This window comes from Arvicanthis niloticus, chromosome 13 (genome assembly GCF_011762505.2).
Source record: "Arvicanthis niloticus isolate mArvNil1 chromosome 13, mArvNil1.pat.X, whole genome shotgun sequence".
Lineage (NCBI taxonomy): Eukaryota > Metazoa > Chordata > Mammalia > Rodentia > Muridae > Arvicanthis > Arvicanthis niloticus.
Genome location: NC_047670.1, coordinates 75,426,995 through 75,443,527, shown reverse-complemented (window position 1 = coordinate 75,443,527; position 16,533 = coordinate 75,426,995). Strand labels below are relative to the sequence as shown.

The 16,533-nt window shown below is 49.2% G+C and overlaps 1 protein-coding gene across 1 annotated transcript in view; it reads right to left on the bottom strand.

Annotated features, from left to right (window-relative positions):
- Positions 1–16,533, bottom strand: part of Acvr1b (activin A receptor type 1B) — a 41,240-nt gene that overhangs the window by 3,454 nt on the left and 21,253 nt on the right. The window contains exons 4-8 of the mRNA XM_034516488.2: positions 13,123–13,353; positions 9,885–10,052; positions 8,676–8,832; positions 6,722–6,846; positions 1,287–1,417 (exon numbers count right to left, since the gene is read on the bottom strand). Coding sequence (XP_034372379.1) covers positions 1,287–1,417; positions 6,722–6,846; positions 8,676–8,832; positions 9,885–10,052; positions 13,123–13,353 — 812 coding nt within the window. The remainder of the gene's footprint in view (positions 1–1,286; positions 1,418–6,721; positions 6,847–8,675; positions 8,833–9,884; positions 10,053–13,122; positions 13,354–16,533) is intronic.

Sequence of the window (16,533 nt, the reverse complement as noted above, 5' to 3'; positions counted from 1 at the left end):
GGCCCTAACTCTGAATAGTTTTCAGAATCAGCAGAGCTGAAATCTGTCCAGAGGTGACCTGGGATGAATGCTCTCAGCACAATCGTGAGGCAAGTGGGTAAACAGAGATGTGCTGAGTGACCTGACTGTTTGTTCCCACAGCCTAACCTAGATGTCAAGTCAGCTCTGCAGGACTCTAGAGTCCCAGTCAGTCAGTCAGGACTATCGAACACTCTTTTCAATACCTCCCCATCCCATGCACCTTCCAACTGGAATTCAAGTTCTCCCTCCTAACTCCAACCCCTCCACACCCTTTCCCATACTCTTCTCCCCACACCCTTCCACAGTCTTTGCCCCACACTCTTCCCTCCCCACCCCTCTATCTGCAGTTTCTACAAAGGCCTCTGTCTCAGGCCTGCCTCTTTCTGGGGCACTGGTCTGAACTCCATGGCTCCATCTCCCTAGCTGGCAGCTTCAGGACCACTTCTCTAGTTGACAGGCCTGTTAGAGCCTCCCTGAAGATGGACACCAGGCTTGCCCAAGGCCAAGGCTTCCCCAGTTCTGCTTATTCTTGTCTGTCCACAAGCCAAGGAACTACCTTCTTGGCTACTGTAGGAGGAGCTAAGGTGGGAGGAGTAAAGAAAGGAAGAGGAGGAGGAAGAAGAGGAGAAGGAAGAGGAGGAGCTAGGAGAGAGACGAGATGGAGGGAGGGAGGGAGGGAGGGAGGGAGAGAGGGAGAGAGGGAGAGGGAGAGAGGGAGAGAGGGAGAGAGAGAGAGAGAGAGAGAGAGAGAGAGAGAGAGAGAGAGAGAGAGACAGAAGGGGGTAGGGTGGGCACACGGCGGCTGAGCCAGGCGGAGCCACAGCATCCTAGATAGTCGGTTGACTGGTAGCCTCTTTTAAATAATTACTACAACAGCTATCGCCGCCAAAGGGTTAACCTGCACAATGGCCAGAAGAGTGACCACAGTCAGAGGCAGCTCTCTTCCCCCTTCAGTGCCTCCTGCCTGAGCTGCCGGACAGGCCGTGCTGCAGGTTGGGGCCCTCAGAGTCAGCAATGTCAGGACAGGCCGTCACTGTGCACACTGTTTCAATGTGTCTGCTGCATCTGACTGACCTACCGCACAAGGCAGGCATGGAACTTCCTAGCTGTAGCACTGTGTTAATGATAAAAAAAGTTTGACATTTTGGATTTATAGATAAACGATTAAAAGTCAAACCTGGGAGTTGGCCCATTTAAAAAATATCTGTTTCTTAGCAGAGAAACTTTGCAGATGAAGAAGCCACAGACGTCAAGCGAGCTCCTACCTCATAACTCTGCCACCAGTTGGGGACATTGGGCCGCAGCTTCTGGTCACAGACAACCTTTCGCATCTCCTCGATGGAAGGGTCGGAGGGCACCAAGTCATAATACGGCAGTTGATACTCTTCATGGACTCCTAGGAGAGGAGAAAACCACCTGGTCAGCACAGAAGGACAACAGGCAGCCATGCTCTGAGCTGTGTGGTGATTTTTCACTAAAATAACCCTGGTTCCTCTGGAGAAGGCGGCTGATCCAGGCACAACGTAAGAAGTGCACAGGAGCCCAGCCAACACAACAGTCTGTTCTGGTGTACGGGAGGCCAGGGCAGGAGGACTGGGTTCAAGAGCGTCTCATAACCTCATCTCAAACAGAAACAAGGCAAAAACAAAACTTGGCAACTATAGCCCCCCCCAAAAAAACAAAACAAAACTCCCAGGTCACTGGAGCATCTTTCAACTGCCCAAACCTGATAAAATCTAAGTAAGACTAAGAAATCTGAAAGGAACAGGTTTTTTTTTTTTTCTATTTTTCTTTTATTATTTTATTTTGAGACAGAGTCTCTCTACATAGTCCTGGCTGTCCTGGAACTCCCTTAAGTAGACCAGGCTAGACTTGAACTTGGGTCCTCCTGCCTCAAGCATGCACCACCCTGCTGACTGGGAACTCATTGGTTCATAGCAATTCAGGAGAAGAAAGCGCCAGCCCTTTGCCGGGTGCTGAGAGTGAGCTGCCATTCGGGCACCCTGAGCACCAGAGGGAGGGAGTGGCCCTCTACTGCCGATTCCAAGCACACACTGTGGCAAGCAAACAGATATATAGGTAAAGTTGCTTTGTTTTTTTTTTTTTTTAATTATTATTATTTTTCCCTTTTTTGGCTTGAGACAGGGTCTCATTATGCAGTTTAGGCTGGCCTTGAACCCATGGTCCTCAGCCTCAGTCTCTGAGGTGGGTACAGTTCATCATACTCTGAGGTGGGTACAGTCCGTCATACTCTGAGGTGGGTACAGTCCGTCATACTCTGAGGTGGGTACAGTCCGTCATACTCTGTGGCGAGATCTTCCTTCACAAGAACCAGAGCAGCCAAATCAGTGAAGGTAAACGACCTTGAGTAAATGCTGGCATGCTGTACGGTAGCTCTTGTCATCCTGGGTGTGTGAACGGCCACCCCGGCTGTCCAGGCCACGAAGGGAAGACTGACATTCTGCACTCTGTATTAGAAGCCCAAAAGACTAAAGCCAAGAAACATTTTTGCACCAAATGAACAAAAAACTCTCCAACCCAGATGTGACTCTGAACTGAAGGCTTACGCTACCAATGCAGAGGAAATGTCAGGAACCAGGGCCCATGTGGGCTCTACAGGGCACAATCTGTGAAATGTAGTCTGGGAAACTACAGGACATTTGACTGGATTCTCTAATACAGCAAGGGAAGGGGGAAAGTACAGGGAAACTTAAGACTGAAGAGCCTTGGGGTGTCACTGACGGTGGCATCTGGACTCTGTGTGTGTGTGTGTGTGTGTGTGTGTGTGTGTGTGTGTGTGGTCAGACCCAAAGCCTTGCTCACCCCAAGCAAGCGTTCTGCTACAGACCTATGTCACATCCCAGTGTCCTTTGGTTTTTGAGATAGGGTCTTGTTATATCTACCCAAGTTGGCCTCAAGCTTTCGATCCTCCTGTCTCAGCCTCCTGTCTCCTAGCAGCCCCTCTGCCTCCTGACGGTCTCACTGAGTTCCCTGGGGCCTTCTCCTTGTGACACGCTTGCTTCAGCATCCAGCTAATATATTTTAGATTTATACATAAAGAACTCATAATAGAGTTAAGAAATCCAAAGCTGAGCATAATAATGGGATCTATCTTAACCCTGGTCCTTAGAAGCCCAAGACAGAAGGACTAAGATTTTAGGTCAGTCTGGGGTGTGGTGGGAGCTGTACTTTTCTCACTTTTACCCCCATCCCAAAAGAATAGTCTCAATCCACTGCTGCACTGCACAAACAGGATCCGCTGCTGCACTGGACTAATGGGATCCACTGCTGCACTGCACAAACAGGATCCACTGCCACACTGCACAAACGGGATCCACTGCCGCATTGCACAAACGGGATCCACTACTGCACTGCACAAACAGGATCCACTGCTGCACTGCACAAACAGGACCCACTGCTGCACTGCACAAACAGGACCCACTGCTGCACTGCACAAACAGGACCCACTGCTGCACTGCACAAACGGGACCCACTGCTGCACTGCACAAACGGGATCCACTGCCACACTGCACAAACAGGATCCACTGCCGCATTGCACAAACGGGATCCACTGCTGCACTGCACAAACAGGATCCACTGCCGCATTGCACAAACAGGACCCACTGCTGCACTGCACAAACAGGATCCACTGCCACACTGCACAAACGGGATCCACTGCCGCATTGCACAAACAGGACCCACTGCTGCACTGCACAAACAGGACCCACTGCTGCACTGCACAAACAGGACCCACTGCTGCACTGCACAAACAGGATCCACTGCCACACTGCACAAACAGGATCCACTGCCACATTGCACAAACGGGACCCACTGCTGCACTGCACAAACAGGACCCACTGCCGCACTGCACAAACAGGATGCACTGCCACACTGCACAAAACAGGATCCACTGTCGCACTGCAATAATGGGATCCACTGCTGCACTGCACTAACAGGATCCACTCCTGCATTACACAAATAGGATCCACTGCCACACTGGACTAATGGGAGGGATCCACTGCCACACTGTACAAACAGGATCCGCTGCTGTACTGTACTACTCAGCCATCTCTCCAGCGCTATGAGGTGAGGTTTTTAAACCGAGAATTTGACTTGGCAATAACTATCTAAGGAAAGTTGAGAGCTGAAGTCCATACATTGGCCTGTTAGAGTCTCAGCTCTATGACCTTGCACAAATTACATAACCTTTCTGTCATTTTCTTCGTCGACAAAACGAGGACAATATGAGAATCCACCTTTGTGAATTTGCAGTGAAGATGCAAGGTGAGCACATGCAGCCAGGGTGAAGACATGCTACAGTCATGCTATAGTCATTACACATTTAGCCCTAGTGTTGTATAATAGGGCTGAGGAGACAGCTCAGTGGGTGAAGTGCCCTCTGTGTAAGCATGAGGGGCTGAGTTCAGAGCTTCAGCATTCATGGGAAAGCTGGGAATACATCTACAAGCCTACTGTGGAACCCCTGGCACACCTCAGCCACCCAGTCTGACTCATGGGTCAATTGGGACGCCCTGTCTCAAAAACATGAGGTAAACCTTTGGTCTCCACATGTATACACATATGCACATACATTGCACACGCAATTTTTAAAAAGACCTGTAGGCATAATGTTATTGTGTACTATGTAAAGGTTATCCTTGTGTTTATTATTCAAATGCTGATGTCTCTGCCCTTATTTCTTGTTTCAATCTGGACACAGCACTGTAATGCTTATGTCTAGAATCTCCTGTCTCAAGTTTGTGCAAACAATGCTTACCATTTATTCTCTGCCTTGTCAATAAATGCTCACCACCTAATGCCTGGGCAGAAGAGAGAGCAGGGTGGGACATCCACCAGCCAGGAGGAGAAGGCGGGGGCAGACAGAGAGACAGACAGACAAAGAAACAGAGATAGACACAGGGAGATTCAGATTGGAGTCACAAGGAGAGGGCCTAAGAAGACACCATGAGAAGAAATATCTGAAGCAGAGAGCTAGACCAATATTCAACTGGAAGTCTCATGGAGATAGGGCCGGGAGGAGGCCAGGTTAGCTCAGGGGATTAACGTACGTCATCTAACTACCCAGTACTGAGGAGAAGCTTGAAGTAAAGCTTGGCTCCTCTGTGTGGACTGGGGAATGGCAAAGGTCAGGAGCTACAGCTGCCATATTAACTTACTGTTTACATTTATATTAAAACCAGCTCATTTTACAAAGATCCTTGGCAAGTTTCTCTGTAGAACGAGAGATGCTAGTGCTTATACTATATATAATAATATATACATACTATATTATAGTATAGTAATGTATATTATACGCATTCTAGCAGTACCACCGAGCTATACTCAGCTCTACAATTTCCAGTCATCGTTACTTAGTCACACACAAGCATCTCCTCCATTACTTGAGTCTAACATCATGGACAGAAAAGAGCAGGAACAGAAAAAGGGGTCTCTCTGGAAAATCTACCAGCTATTTTTTTAAAGATATTTTTAATTTTATTTTACGTATATAAGTACACTGTAGCTATCTTCAGACACAACAGAAGAGGGCATCAGATCCCATTACAGATGGTTGTGAGCCACCATGTGGTTGCTGGGAATTGAACTCAGGACCTCTGGAAGAGCAGTCAGTGCATTTAACCACTGAGCCATCTCATCTCTCCAGCCCCTCTACCAGCTATTTTTAATTCAGCTACTTCCAGTTCCCTGGAAGCTTTCATCAGAGAGGAAAGGTCAATGGGAAGGCTAGACAGGCTCTGGACCACTGTCATCATCACATGGGAGAATATTTGAAGGCCATCATAAAACACTAACATAGCTGGGTAGTGGTGGCACACACCTTTGACCCAGCATTTGGGAGCAGAGGCCAGCTTGATCTACAGAGCGAGTTCCAAGATGCCAGGGCCATTAAAAAGGGGAAAACCCTGACTCAAAAAAAAACAAAAACAACAACAAAAACAAACAAACAAACAAACAAACAAAACAATGAAATTGTTTCCTGCTAACCCTGCTATCAACCCCTCACCAGGCTCTTGCATGAACAAGCTACTGAAACTTTCAGGATCTGGTTTTTAATTATGAGAAAAAAAAAAAACATTTTAAGAAAGTCTTAGCATTCTTGCCTCCCCAAAAAGTTCTACTCTTAGTGCAAGGAGGAGACAGCAGGGCTCCCAGAGATGTGGCTAGGAGCACATGAGAATATGTCAGAGCACACGAGAATATGTCAGAGCACATGAGAACATGTCAGAGCACATGAGAACACCTCACAACATTTGAGAGCACATCAGAAACAACCTGCTTCTGACTCACAAGGTTCTGGCTTGTGTGCATCCTGGTAATTCTCTTTCACTGTGAGTTAATAGTACAGTGTATGAGAGGAGAGAAGCAGGGAAGGAGGAAAGGGTGGAAAAAAAAGAAAAGAGAAGATGGAGGGTCTAATGACCCCCAGATAGGTCATCAGAAAGAATAAGACTATTCAGCATGTGGCCCCAGGGCTCAGGTATACAAGAGTCTTGTTTAGCATGGCCAAAGGCCAAGTTCATCCCCAGCCCCGATCAAACAAACACAATACCAAGCTGGCCTCTCAGCACAGCAGCCTCCAGGACACTAGCACCAAACATCCCACAGGCTGCAGAGAAGAAGAAACTAGCACCACGGGGTAACCCATAACATTGGAAGCCAGAGGGGAAGTGGAAGCTACCTCCAGAATTGCATCTTCGAGCAATCTCCCAATATACAAGCCCAAGGGCATAGATATCGGCACACTTAAAGGAGTCAAAGTGCTTCATGTTGATGGTTTCATCCAACACTTCAGGAGCCATGTATCTGGAACAGAAGAGAAAGAGTTAGGCAGAGAACATGAGGACAGCTCTCTGTCAGGGAGCAGAAGCAAGCCTTGTCTTCTACTGCATGGCCTTTCTGGATTGAAATCTACACACTTCAGTTCTGATGACTTTTGGGGGCCTGTCTGGATTTCTCAGCACAGGCTGCTGTGAGACCACACAGTGACAGTGACAGTGACAGCAGGATGCTGCTAGAGCCTTCACTTTACTGAGGAAACAGTGATGAGGTGAGCCTAAATTTCTTTCTTTCTTTTTCTTGTGTTCTTTTGTTTTTGTTTTGTTTTTTTTTTTTTGTTGGTTTTTGGTTTTTCGAGACAGGGTTTCTCTGTGTAGCCCTGGCTGTCCTGGAACTCACTCTGTAGATCAGGCTGGCCTTGAACTCAGAAACTCAGAAATCCACCTGCCTCTGCCTCCCAAGTGCTGGGATCAAAGGCGTGCACCACCAATGCCTGGCTGAGCTTAAATTTCATACTCAATTTCTTTTGTAATTTAACCTGACTCCAGACAGGTGATGGAAACCGCACTTAGTAACAGCAGTGTTCCTGTGTGATCACATGACATAAGAGGCCTACCTACACTCTGGAGCCACACAGACAAAACGCAGCAGCATAATCAGTTCACTTCATCTAGCTCACTCTTCCACCTACCTCCATCCTATGATGTTAGCTACACAGTTCCTTCACTTCTCAGTGACGTGGAGAGCGCCACATCCTTCCAGGCCACACCCATTCCAGGTGCCCCAGTTCCAGCCTGCACTAGCTCTGCTCTAGGATGGCACACCTGGTCTGTAAGCTCCGACAGAATACATTCTCTGCCTCCTTCAAGGGGCTCGCTCTGCAAGCCCACCCTCCACACTACAGCATTTCCCCGGCCCCCACCCAGGTCTGGTGTCTACCCTTACCAACCCTGCTTCGAAATCTTTTTCATTTTTTGAGCAAGAGTTTCTCTATGTAGCCTTGGCTGTCCCAGAACTTGCTCTGTAGACCAGTCTAGTCTTAAACTCAAGAGATCTGCCTGCCCCTGCCTCCTGAGTGCTGAAATGAAAGTTGTGTGTGTACCACCACAACCAGCTTCTTTAATTATTATTACTATTATTGTTTTGGTTTTCTAAGACAGGGCTTTTCTATGTAGCTCTGGCTATCCTGGAATTCACTTTATAGAGCAGGATGGGTTAAAAATTTACAGAGATCCGCCTGCCTCTGCTTCCCAAGTGCTGGGATTAAAGTCATGCAACACCACCACCCGGCTCTTTTAAAAAAATAGTTATCTTCATTATTTTTATTAGTATTGGGGTGCCTCTGTGTGTGTGTGTCTAAGGAAGCTAGAAGAGGATTTTGGATCTCTCAGAGCTAGAATTAGAGATGGTTGGGTGTGAGCCATTCAATTTGATGTGGGTGCTGGGAACCAAATTAAAGTCCTTTGCTAAAGCAGTGTATGCTCTTAGCCACTGAGTCAGAAACAGTAACCCTCACCCAAGTTTTAAAGATAGGGTCTCACTATGTATTCCTGGCTGGCCTTGAACTCACAGAGATCTGCCCACCTCTGCCTCCTGAGTGCTGGGACTAAAGGTGTGCACTACCAAGCCAGATCTTCTACTCCAAATTCTTTCTTCACTGCCTGCCTCCAGGGCTGCCCTCCTATGGAGCTCTGCTTGGTGGACATTGCTGTGAAGTGTTCTAGTGTGAACATAGAGGAACAGAACATTTGCCATTCAAGGACAAGGAGATATCTCCTCCTGTGTGTACATGTGACCCATGCATGGGACAGGCAGGCAAGGTGGCAAGCGAGGGCTGGGGCCTAGAAACTTCTTACCGTTTGGTTCCCACCCTCTGATTTGGAGCAATGTCTATGGTGTCAGTGACTGCATCATGACGGACAGCCAGGCCCAGGTCTGCAATGGCACACATGCCGTTCTTCTTCACCAGAATGTTCTTTGACTTTAAGTCTCGATGAGCAATTCCAGGCTTCCCTGGCAGACACAAAACCAGGCATGTTCAAGGCAGATGTGTGCATAGGAGATGTGTCGATTCTGAGAGGACTCTGGGCTCAACCCTGGCTCTGCATTCCTCAAGCCAGTGACCCCATGAGCAGCTCAGTCTTCTCTCTAAACAACTAGAATAGTAGTTTGCTCTTCATGGGAGCATGGAGAGGATAAAGCATTCTCAGAACTAACAGCCTCTCAATGACATGGTTACTGACTCACACCAGAACACCGCCACCATTCATTCACCAGCCCTGACCAGCCGGGTGGACAAATGAGCACCTGGAGCTGCCATCAGCCCCACAGTCACGTGGTAAGGGCTGCTGCCAGGTGATCACACCAGGATCTAGGGGCAACAGTACAACTGAGAGTAGAGCCTGGGCCCCCATCCGGGATGCAGAAGGGACAGGGGGCACTGCATCTCGTCACCAAGGGCTGTGCAAGGCAGTGCCCAACCTCGGTATGAGATGGTTACACTCTTGCTCCTGGTGTGCTGGTCTCTCTTCTTAGTTTCATTCTTTCATGCTGTTCCTTAGGAAACATTCATGCCATGCATTAACAGCTGCCATCGCCATCTATAGCTCTCCCTAGGGGAGGGCTAATGACAGCCAGTGAGGAAACCTAGTTAGATTTTGGTCTTACTCAAACACAGTTAGGAGCTCTGCTCTCACACAAAACTACCATTCCCAGAGAGTGCCCCCAACTGCCTCAGTGAGGAGGACCACACACACAGGCATAGTCTGGCCTGGACCACACAGGGATGGACGGGCCTGGACCACACAGGGATGGACGGGCCTGGACCACACAGGCATGGACGGGCCTGGACTACATAGGCATGGACGGGCCTGGACCACACAGGGATGGACGGGCCTGGACCACACAGGCATGGACGGGCCTGGACCACACAGGCATGGACGGGCCTGGACCACACAGGCATGGACGGGCCTGGACCACACAGGCATGGACGGGCCTGGACCACACAGGGATGGACGGGCCTTTTGTCTCAAGCTTCCTGTTCCCTGGCTGAGTTCACTACTCACCTTGAGTGCCCACAATCTCCATATGCAGATGTGCCAAACCACTAGCTGCAGACAGGGCTAGCTTAATCATTCCCTCAATGGTCACTGTGTAGCGGTTCAGATAATCAAATAGTGAGCCATGCTCGTGATAGTCAGAGACAAGCCACAGCTGGGTCCAGGTGCCATTATCTGCAGAGAACACAGACAAGGTCTGCACAGAAGGAACACTATGCAACAAAGAAGGTACGTGACGCACAGTGCCAGGTTCAGGCAGACCTGGATTTACACTTCCTGCCTCTACACCTCTGGCTGCCCCTTGACTCCACTTCCCCACAGCGACCTCCAGAGAGGACAGCTCTCTTAGGCTTGCTCCTTATCCAAGTGTGTGTGGTGGTTTGAACAAGATGCTCCCCCACCACTGTCTTGGGATTTGGCTACTTGACCCCCAGTTGGTGGCTCTTTGGGAAGCCTAGGAGGTAGGGCCTTGCTAAAGAAAATATGTCACTGGGGCAGGCTTTGGGGTTTTAAAGACCACAAGCCATCCTTCTGCTTGTAGTTCCAGATATGACCTCTCAGCTCCTGCCTCTGCTTCACCATCATAGACTGTAACCATCTGGACTATGAGCACAAAGTAAACCGCTCTGCAAGTTGCTTCGGTCGTGGTGTCTTTAGTAGTAGTGGTAGTGTTATGTGTTACTGCCATTACTATTGTTATTTTGGTTTTGTTTTTTAAGATTTCTGTATTTATCTTATGTGTGAATGCTCTATCTGCATGTCCACCTACATGCCAGAAAAGAGCATCAGATCCCATTACAGACAGTTGTGAGCCACCATGGAACTGAACTCAGGACCTCTGGAAGAACAGCCAGTGTTTTTAACCACTGAACCATCTCTTCAGTCTTGTTGTTTGTTTGTTTGTTTTTGAGACAGGGTTTCTCTGTGTAGCCTTGGCTGTCCTGGAACTCACTCTGTAGACCAGGCTGGCCTGGAACTCTTGAGATCCACCTGCCTCTGCCTCCCCAGTGCTGGGATTAAAGGTGTGCGCCACTTGGTCATGGTGTTTTATCACAGCAACAAACAAGTGACCCAGTAAGTGAGGACGATTCTCATCAGCATGCCACTTTACTGCCAAACCTGGAACGTGCGGTAGCTGGGAAAGAACGTGTGCTGAGGGAAAACGCCAGGTTCAGTTTTGTTACTGCCCTGACAGGAAACTCACAGTGCTCTACCCATCACTGCCTAGGAGGAGAGCCTGCTCTGCTCCCTCGATTATAACCCAGCGCAGCACCCGTCTCACTGAAAATGTCTCCTTCCAGTTGGTGGCTGTCCTCAGGCCAAGGGCCATGATGAGAGCAGAAAGATCCCATTTGTGTGTCCCTGTTACAGAGCCAAGAATGTTCTGCCATGCGTGAGCAGCCCACTTCTGAGCACTCCTCAAAGGCCATCTTGCGTTCAGGAAAGCAATGGAAGGCAGGAGGGAAGAGCGCTAGTCTCTCTCTCACTTAGGGAGCAGGAGGGAGGACGAGTTGAGGAGAAAGGACAGTGATCAGGTCAGGCTGTGCTTGCTGCTGTTGCTAGGAAGATTAGAAACTGGCTTGAAGGCTCCCAAATTCTAAGCTGGTGCTAATCCCAGGGCCTCACATTGGCTATATCATGGTAACAAGGCAAGAACAAAGGGGTGGGATTCCCTCCTTTCCTGGCCCTAACTCAGGTTCCACCAGCCAGATCCCAATTCATACAAGCTTCCAGAATCAATAGAGACTGGCTTCTGGAAATGTCTGAACCTTGGCAGACCCCAAGCGAGGGTCTGACCCCAGCGAGGGCCATATTCTAACCAGCAACTCCTTTCTGAGGCCATGACTTGTTGTCATAGGACAGTTGTAGCTTTTTAATGATTCTGAGATGTCTAGGATAGCAGCAGCTCCTCAGAGGGCTGAGACCGTCTCTTCTTCCCCTGCATTAAAACTCAGGGCTCTTCAGCTTGTGGGCAGCCAGGGACCTGGCAGCCCCACAGCACTCTGAGGAATGCGCTCAGTTGGCATTCCCCATAGGATCTGTGTGGACACTAGTCTCCAGTCATTGTGCTACAGGGGGAGGTGTGCCACAACTGCCTGACACTTCTAAAACACAACCCAGTGCCCTCCCTCATAATTTCTGTGTTCCAGGGGTACCAGCTGCCAGGTGTCATCCCTCCTTTCCCTAGGGTCTCTGTAGGTAGAGATCCCGGCCCACAGTGACCAAGAGATGCAGTAATATTAAATTAATAAACAGCTTTCTAATTTCTACTGTGTCTTTGGCATCAACTATGGTCCTTTCAGGCTTCAGCTGGTCAAATGTTTACTGTGCAAGCATGAGGCCCTGAGTTTGGATTCCCAGTGCTCATGTAAACATCAGGCATAACACATGTTCCTGTAACACCAGCACTGGACTAGAGGTAGAGTCAGAAGGACCACAGGATTTGCTGGTAGCTAGGCCAGCCAACCAGTGAGCTCTGTGCTCTGTGAGAGACTCTACCTCAAAACATAGGGCAGAAAATAAAACAGCAGAACAAGACATTGACTGCTGGTCTCCATATGCATGTGTGCATGCGCGTGCACACGCACGCGCGCACACACACACACACACACACACACACACACACACACACACACAAACGGACATGGGTGTGCACAAAAGCCCAGCAGAAGCTGGTTTCTGCCTACCTCTCCCCTGCTTCTCCCATGTGACTAAATGGCTGAGACAGAAAGACTGTACGTTTGAGGCCAGGCTGTCCTGCATGGCGAGACTCTCTCTGCCTCACAATACCCTTCATAACAAAGAAGGAAGAAAATAGGGAAGAGGAGGAGGGGGAGGATCGGCAGCAGTAACTGGGGGGGTGGGGGGGCTCTAAGTATAAAACAGGCAGAAACCAGTCTCACAGCTATGAGGTGACACTGAGAGGCCAGTGTGCGCAATGCTTGTGTTGTGTCGTGTTTGTTGTAGAACGTGTATGTGTCTCTGCCATCATTCCTGCCCAGGCGGGACCCTGCTGGTTGTAGATCTGAGAGCAAATCAAGCCAGAGAGGAAGAAGAGTCCGTGAAGGTTGGGGGCCTTTTTAGCTATGCAATAACCCAGGTTCTCGTGTGGGCTTCTTGGCATAAAACGTTCCACATTTAAAGTGGGTTTGGAACTGTGGTCTTATTCAGACCTCCTGTGTGCCGCAGAGCAGCCAGGCCTCTAGTGCCCCTGAGTGGCCACCAGCTTTGGGAGACTCTGTACCTTTATTGTCAGCAGCAATAAATCCAAGGATGTTCTCATGGCGCAGCATGACGGTCTGGTAGATTTCTGCTTCCCGGAACCAAGATCGTTCTTCACGAGAAGAGAAGATTTTCACCGCCACGTCACCACCCCTCCAGCGGCCACGCCATACTTCCCCAAACCGGCCCTTGCCGATAATCTCTTGTAAAACAATGGTTCGGGCGACAGTGCGCTGCACAAAAAGGGGTAACCCTGTGGGCCAAAGAACAGAGAAAAATCTAACACTGTGATTCTGCTAAATTCTGGGCCTGCCACAGTACACCCCCAGAAAGGCCCTCCACAGGGTGTCTCTCACTCTGCCTGGTCCAACAGCTACAGCAAGGCTGCAGCCACACTAGGTGGTTTGCCAACAGGCTAAGCACAAGTCAGCACAGAAAAACACATGCTAGCTGCCTTCACCAGGACTTCCCCTTCCAGGCTATATGGATGAAAGACCTGCATATAAATCTTTGACTAGATTTACCAACTCCCTGATGTCTGTTTTATTATGATGGTAACAGGAGGAGAATGAGCAGGCTCCTGAGGCAGGCCCTGCCTTTCTGGTCACCGGCTCACTAGCCACTAGAGGGCGATGCTGTGTGGCCAACAAAGCAGACCCATGGTCTAAACACAAAGGGTAGCCAGCTCTGCAGAGAACTCTATTCACAGAAGGCTCCAGTGTAGACTGGGAACTACCCACACTAACTCATGACTCTGTTTACTGTCTCATAGGGCACATCACTGCTCCTTTTGACTCATCTGGTGTCTATCTCCCTCTCCATCCAATCCCCCTTACCATCATGACTTCCACTCTCTCCCTGTGGGCCAAATAACAGCTGTTAGTAACCCTGGGTTTGCTGGATTTACTGTGTGCTTAATATGCATGTGGCTCTTCGCTAAGGGTTTTACAGAAATTCCATCCTTCCCCAAAAGCTGTCCCACTCTGCCCTAAAGACTCCCACCTGGTCTCTGACCTCATCTCAGGCTGCTCTTGCCTGGTGTGCCCACATACAGCCCTGCTTCACCCCACCCTTTCTAGTAAGACACTGGCAAATAAGTGGACCCATCCTCCACACCACTGCCAACATTACATCCAAAGGGAAAAATGACCAGTCATCTGTCCACATAAGAACTTTCAGTTCCACACTGACCTGCGAGATAAAGTATGGCCCCAGAGTCTTTGATGCCTGGCCAGCCTGCCTCTGCCCCTCTAGGCACACCACGCCAGACTCCTTCTGAGTGTTTAAACAGTGAACCTTCACAGCTTTCTGTTCTTTGCATTCGAAGACTGTCTTGTGGCCTGGAACACTCTCTGTTGCTCACCTTACTTAAAACCTCAACCTGTGCCTTAAGGCTCCTCTATGTGCGCAGGCTGCGCCATTCCGACCACCATGCTAGCCCGTCTGAGCACAGGCCAGCTTCTTTCCAGTCTTTGTTTCTAGGGGATGTTTGGTACTCATTTGTTAAGAATGCCCAGAGTTACATACATAACATGAACTAAATACTTTTTTTTTTTTTTTTTTTTGGTTTTTCGAGACAGGGTTTCTCTGTGTAGCCCTGGCTGTCCTGGAACTCACTCTGTAGACCAGGCTGGCCTTGAACTCAGAAATTCGCCTGCCTCTGCCTCCCAAGTGCTGGGATTAAAGGCGTGCGCCACCACCGCCCAGCCCGAACTAAATACTTTTAAAGACAACATTATTTAAAAACCCAATATGTAGGCCAGAGAGATGGCTCAGGGGTTAGAGCACACACCAGACCGGGTGCTGTGGTGCACACTGTCAATCACAGAGCTCAGATGGCTCAGGGGTTAGAGCACACACCAGGCCAGGCGCTGCGGTGCACACTGTCAATCACAGAGCTCAGGAGTCAAAGGCAGGTGCATTTCCATGAGTTTGAGGCTAACCTAGTCTACATAGTAAGTTCCAGGCCAGGTTACATAGTGAAACCTTGACAAAAAAAGCAAGCCAGCCAGCCAGCCAGCTCGCCCCTCGCCCGCCTGACCGCCCGCCCAACTGCTCTTCCAGAAGATCCAAGTTCAGTTCCCAGCACCTACATCGCATGGTTCACAAAGTCCAGCTTCAGTAGATCTGACATCTCTGGCCTCTAAGGGTACCTACTCAGCTACACATACCTGCTCGACCCCTCAGCTCCCCATAATTAAACCAATAAGACAACACTTCTTCCAGAGCTCTGTGCACTCTGTATCAAAATGGACTGAATTTCCCACAGAAAACTGTCATTAACCATTCTAGGCTAAACAAAGTATCCACCGGCTGGTTTGAAAACCCTGAAAACTCCCAGGACAGTAAGACTACCTTTCTCAGGCTCTTTCAACCACTGCCTGACCTTTGGTGGAAAAGCATATGCTGGATATTTCCTAGGTTTCTAAAAATGTGCAGCTTTTAAATATATTCATGTTGGCGCACTCTACTTCCAAGCTTCATAAAGCGAAATGACGGATGTTGAGATGTCAGAGCTCATAGGGCTCCCCGAGTTCCAGGAGGGTGTCTGGCCATGACTAATGATACAACTTCCTTGTGTAATCAGTCTAACCTATGGCAGGGAAACAGAGTCACACACAGTGAGACTTGTGTGTTTCAGCTCACATGGCAACAATGACCTCTGACTATTTCTTCTCTGCTCCAGAGCAGAATACCTCTAGAGTGATCGTTCATCTTCAGTACAATAGCAGCAGCAACAGCAGCTGCAGTGACAACAGCAGCGACAACAGCAGCAGCAACAACAGTGACAACAGCAGCAGCAACAGTGACAACAGCAGTGACAACAGCAGCGACAGCAGCAGCAGTAGTGGTGACAACAGCAGGTCTTTTTGGTTACATCACGTCTAACAGTTCACTGAGCTGAATTTTTGAGACAGGGCTGACAAGGCTGATGTAGTCCTGGGAGGCCTGACACTTGCTAGGTAGTCTGTACTAGCCATGCACTTGAGGCAATTCTCCTGTCTCAGCCTTCCAAGTACTACTGCTGGGATTATAGATGATTTCAGCCGTGTTCTACCACACACAGATATATAGTATGTTTCTGGTTTTGCCAACTGAGCTATTTCCTGAGATGTGAGCAACCTACTAAGTTCTCTCCATCCTGAGCTGTGGTGTCCTGTCAGACTGTGTTGAGCCCAACACCTCATGTCAGAAAGCCTTGCTTGGACAGCAAGAGGCAGAACAGGAAGGGGAGACCAAGCTATGCTGGAAGCCCAAGCCACCTTGGCTTTCCGATGACTCTCTCCGAGGCCCATGGCAGTGGGGTAAAGTCAATGATTCACCACGGCCACAGTCTAAGCTTCACTCAGTGTCCTCAAACACCCCTCGTGCTGCTCAGGGATCAATGGTTAGCTGTCAGCACTTCACAGGAATCCGGCACACTCTTGTTTCT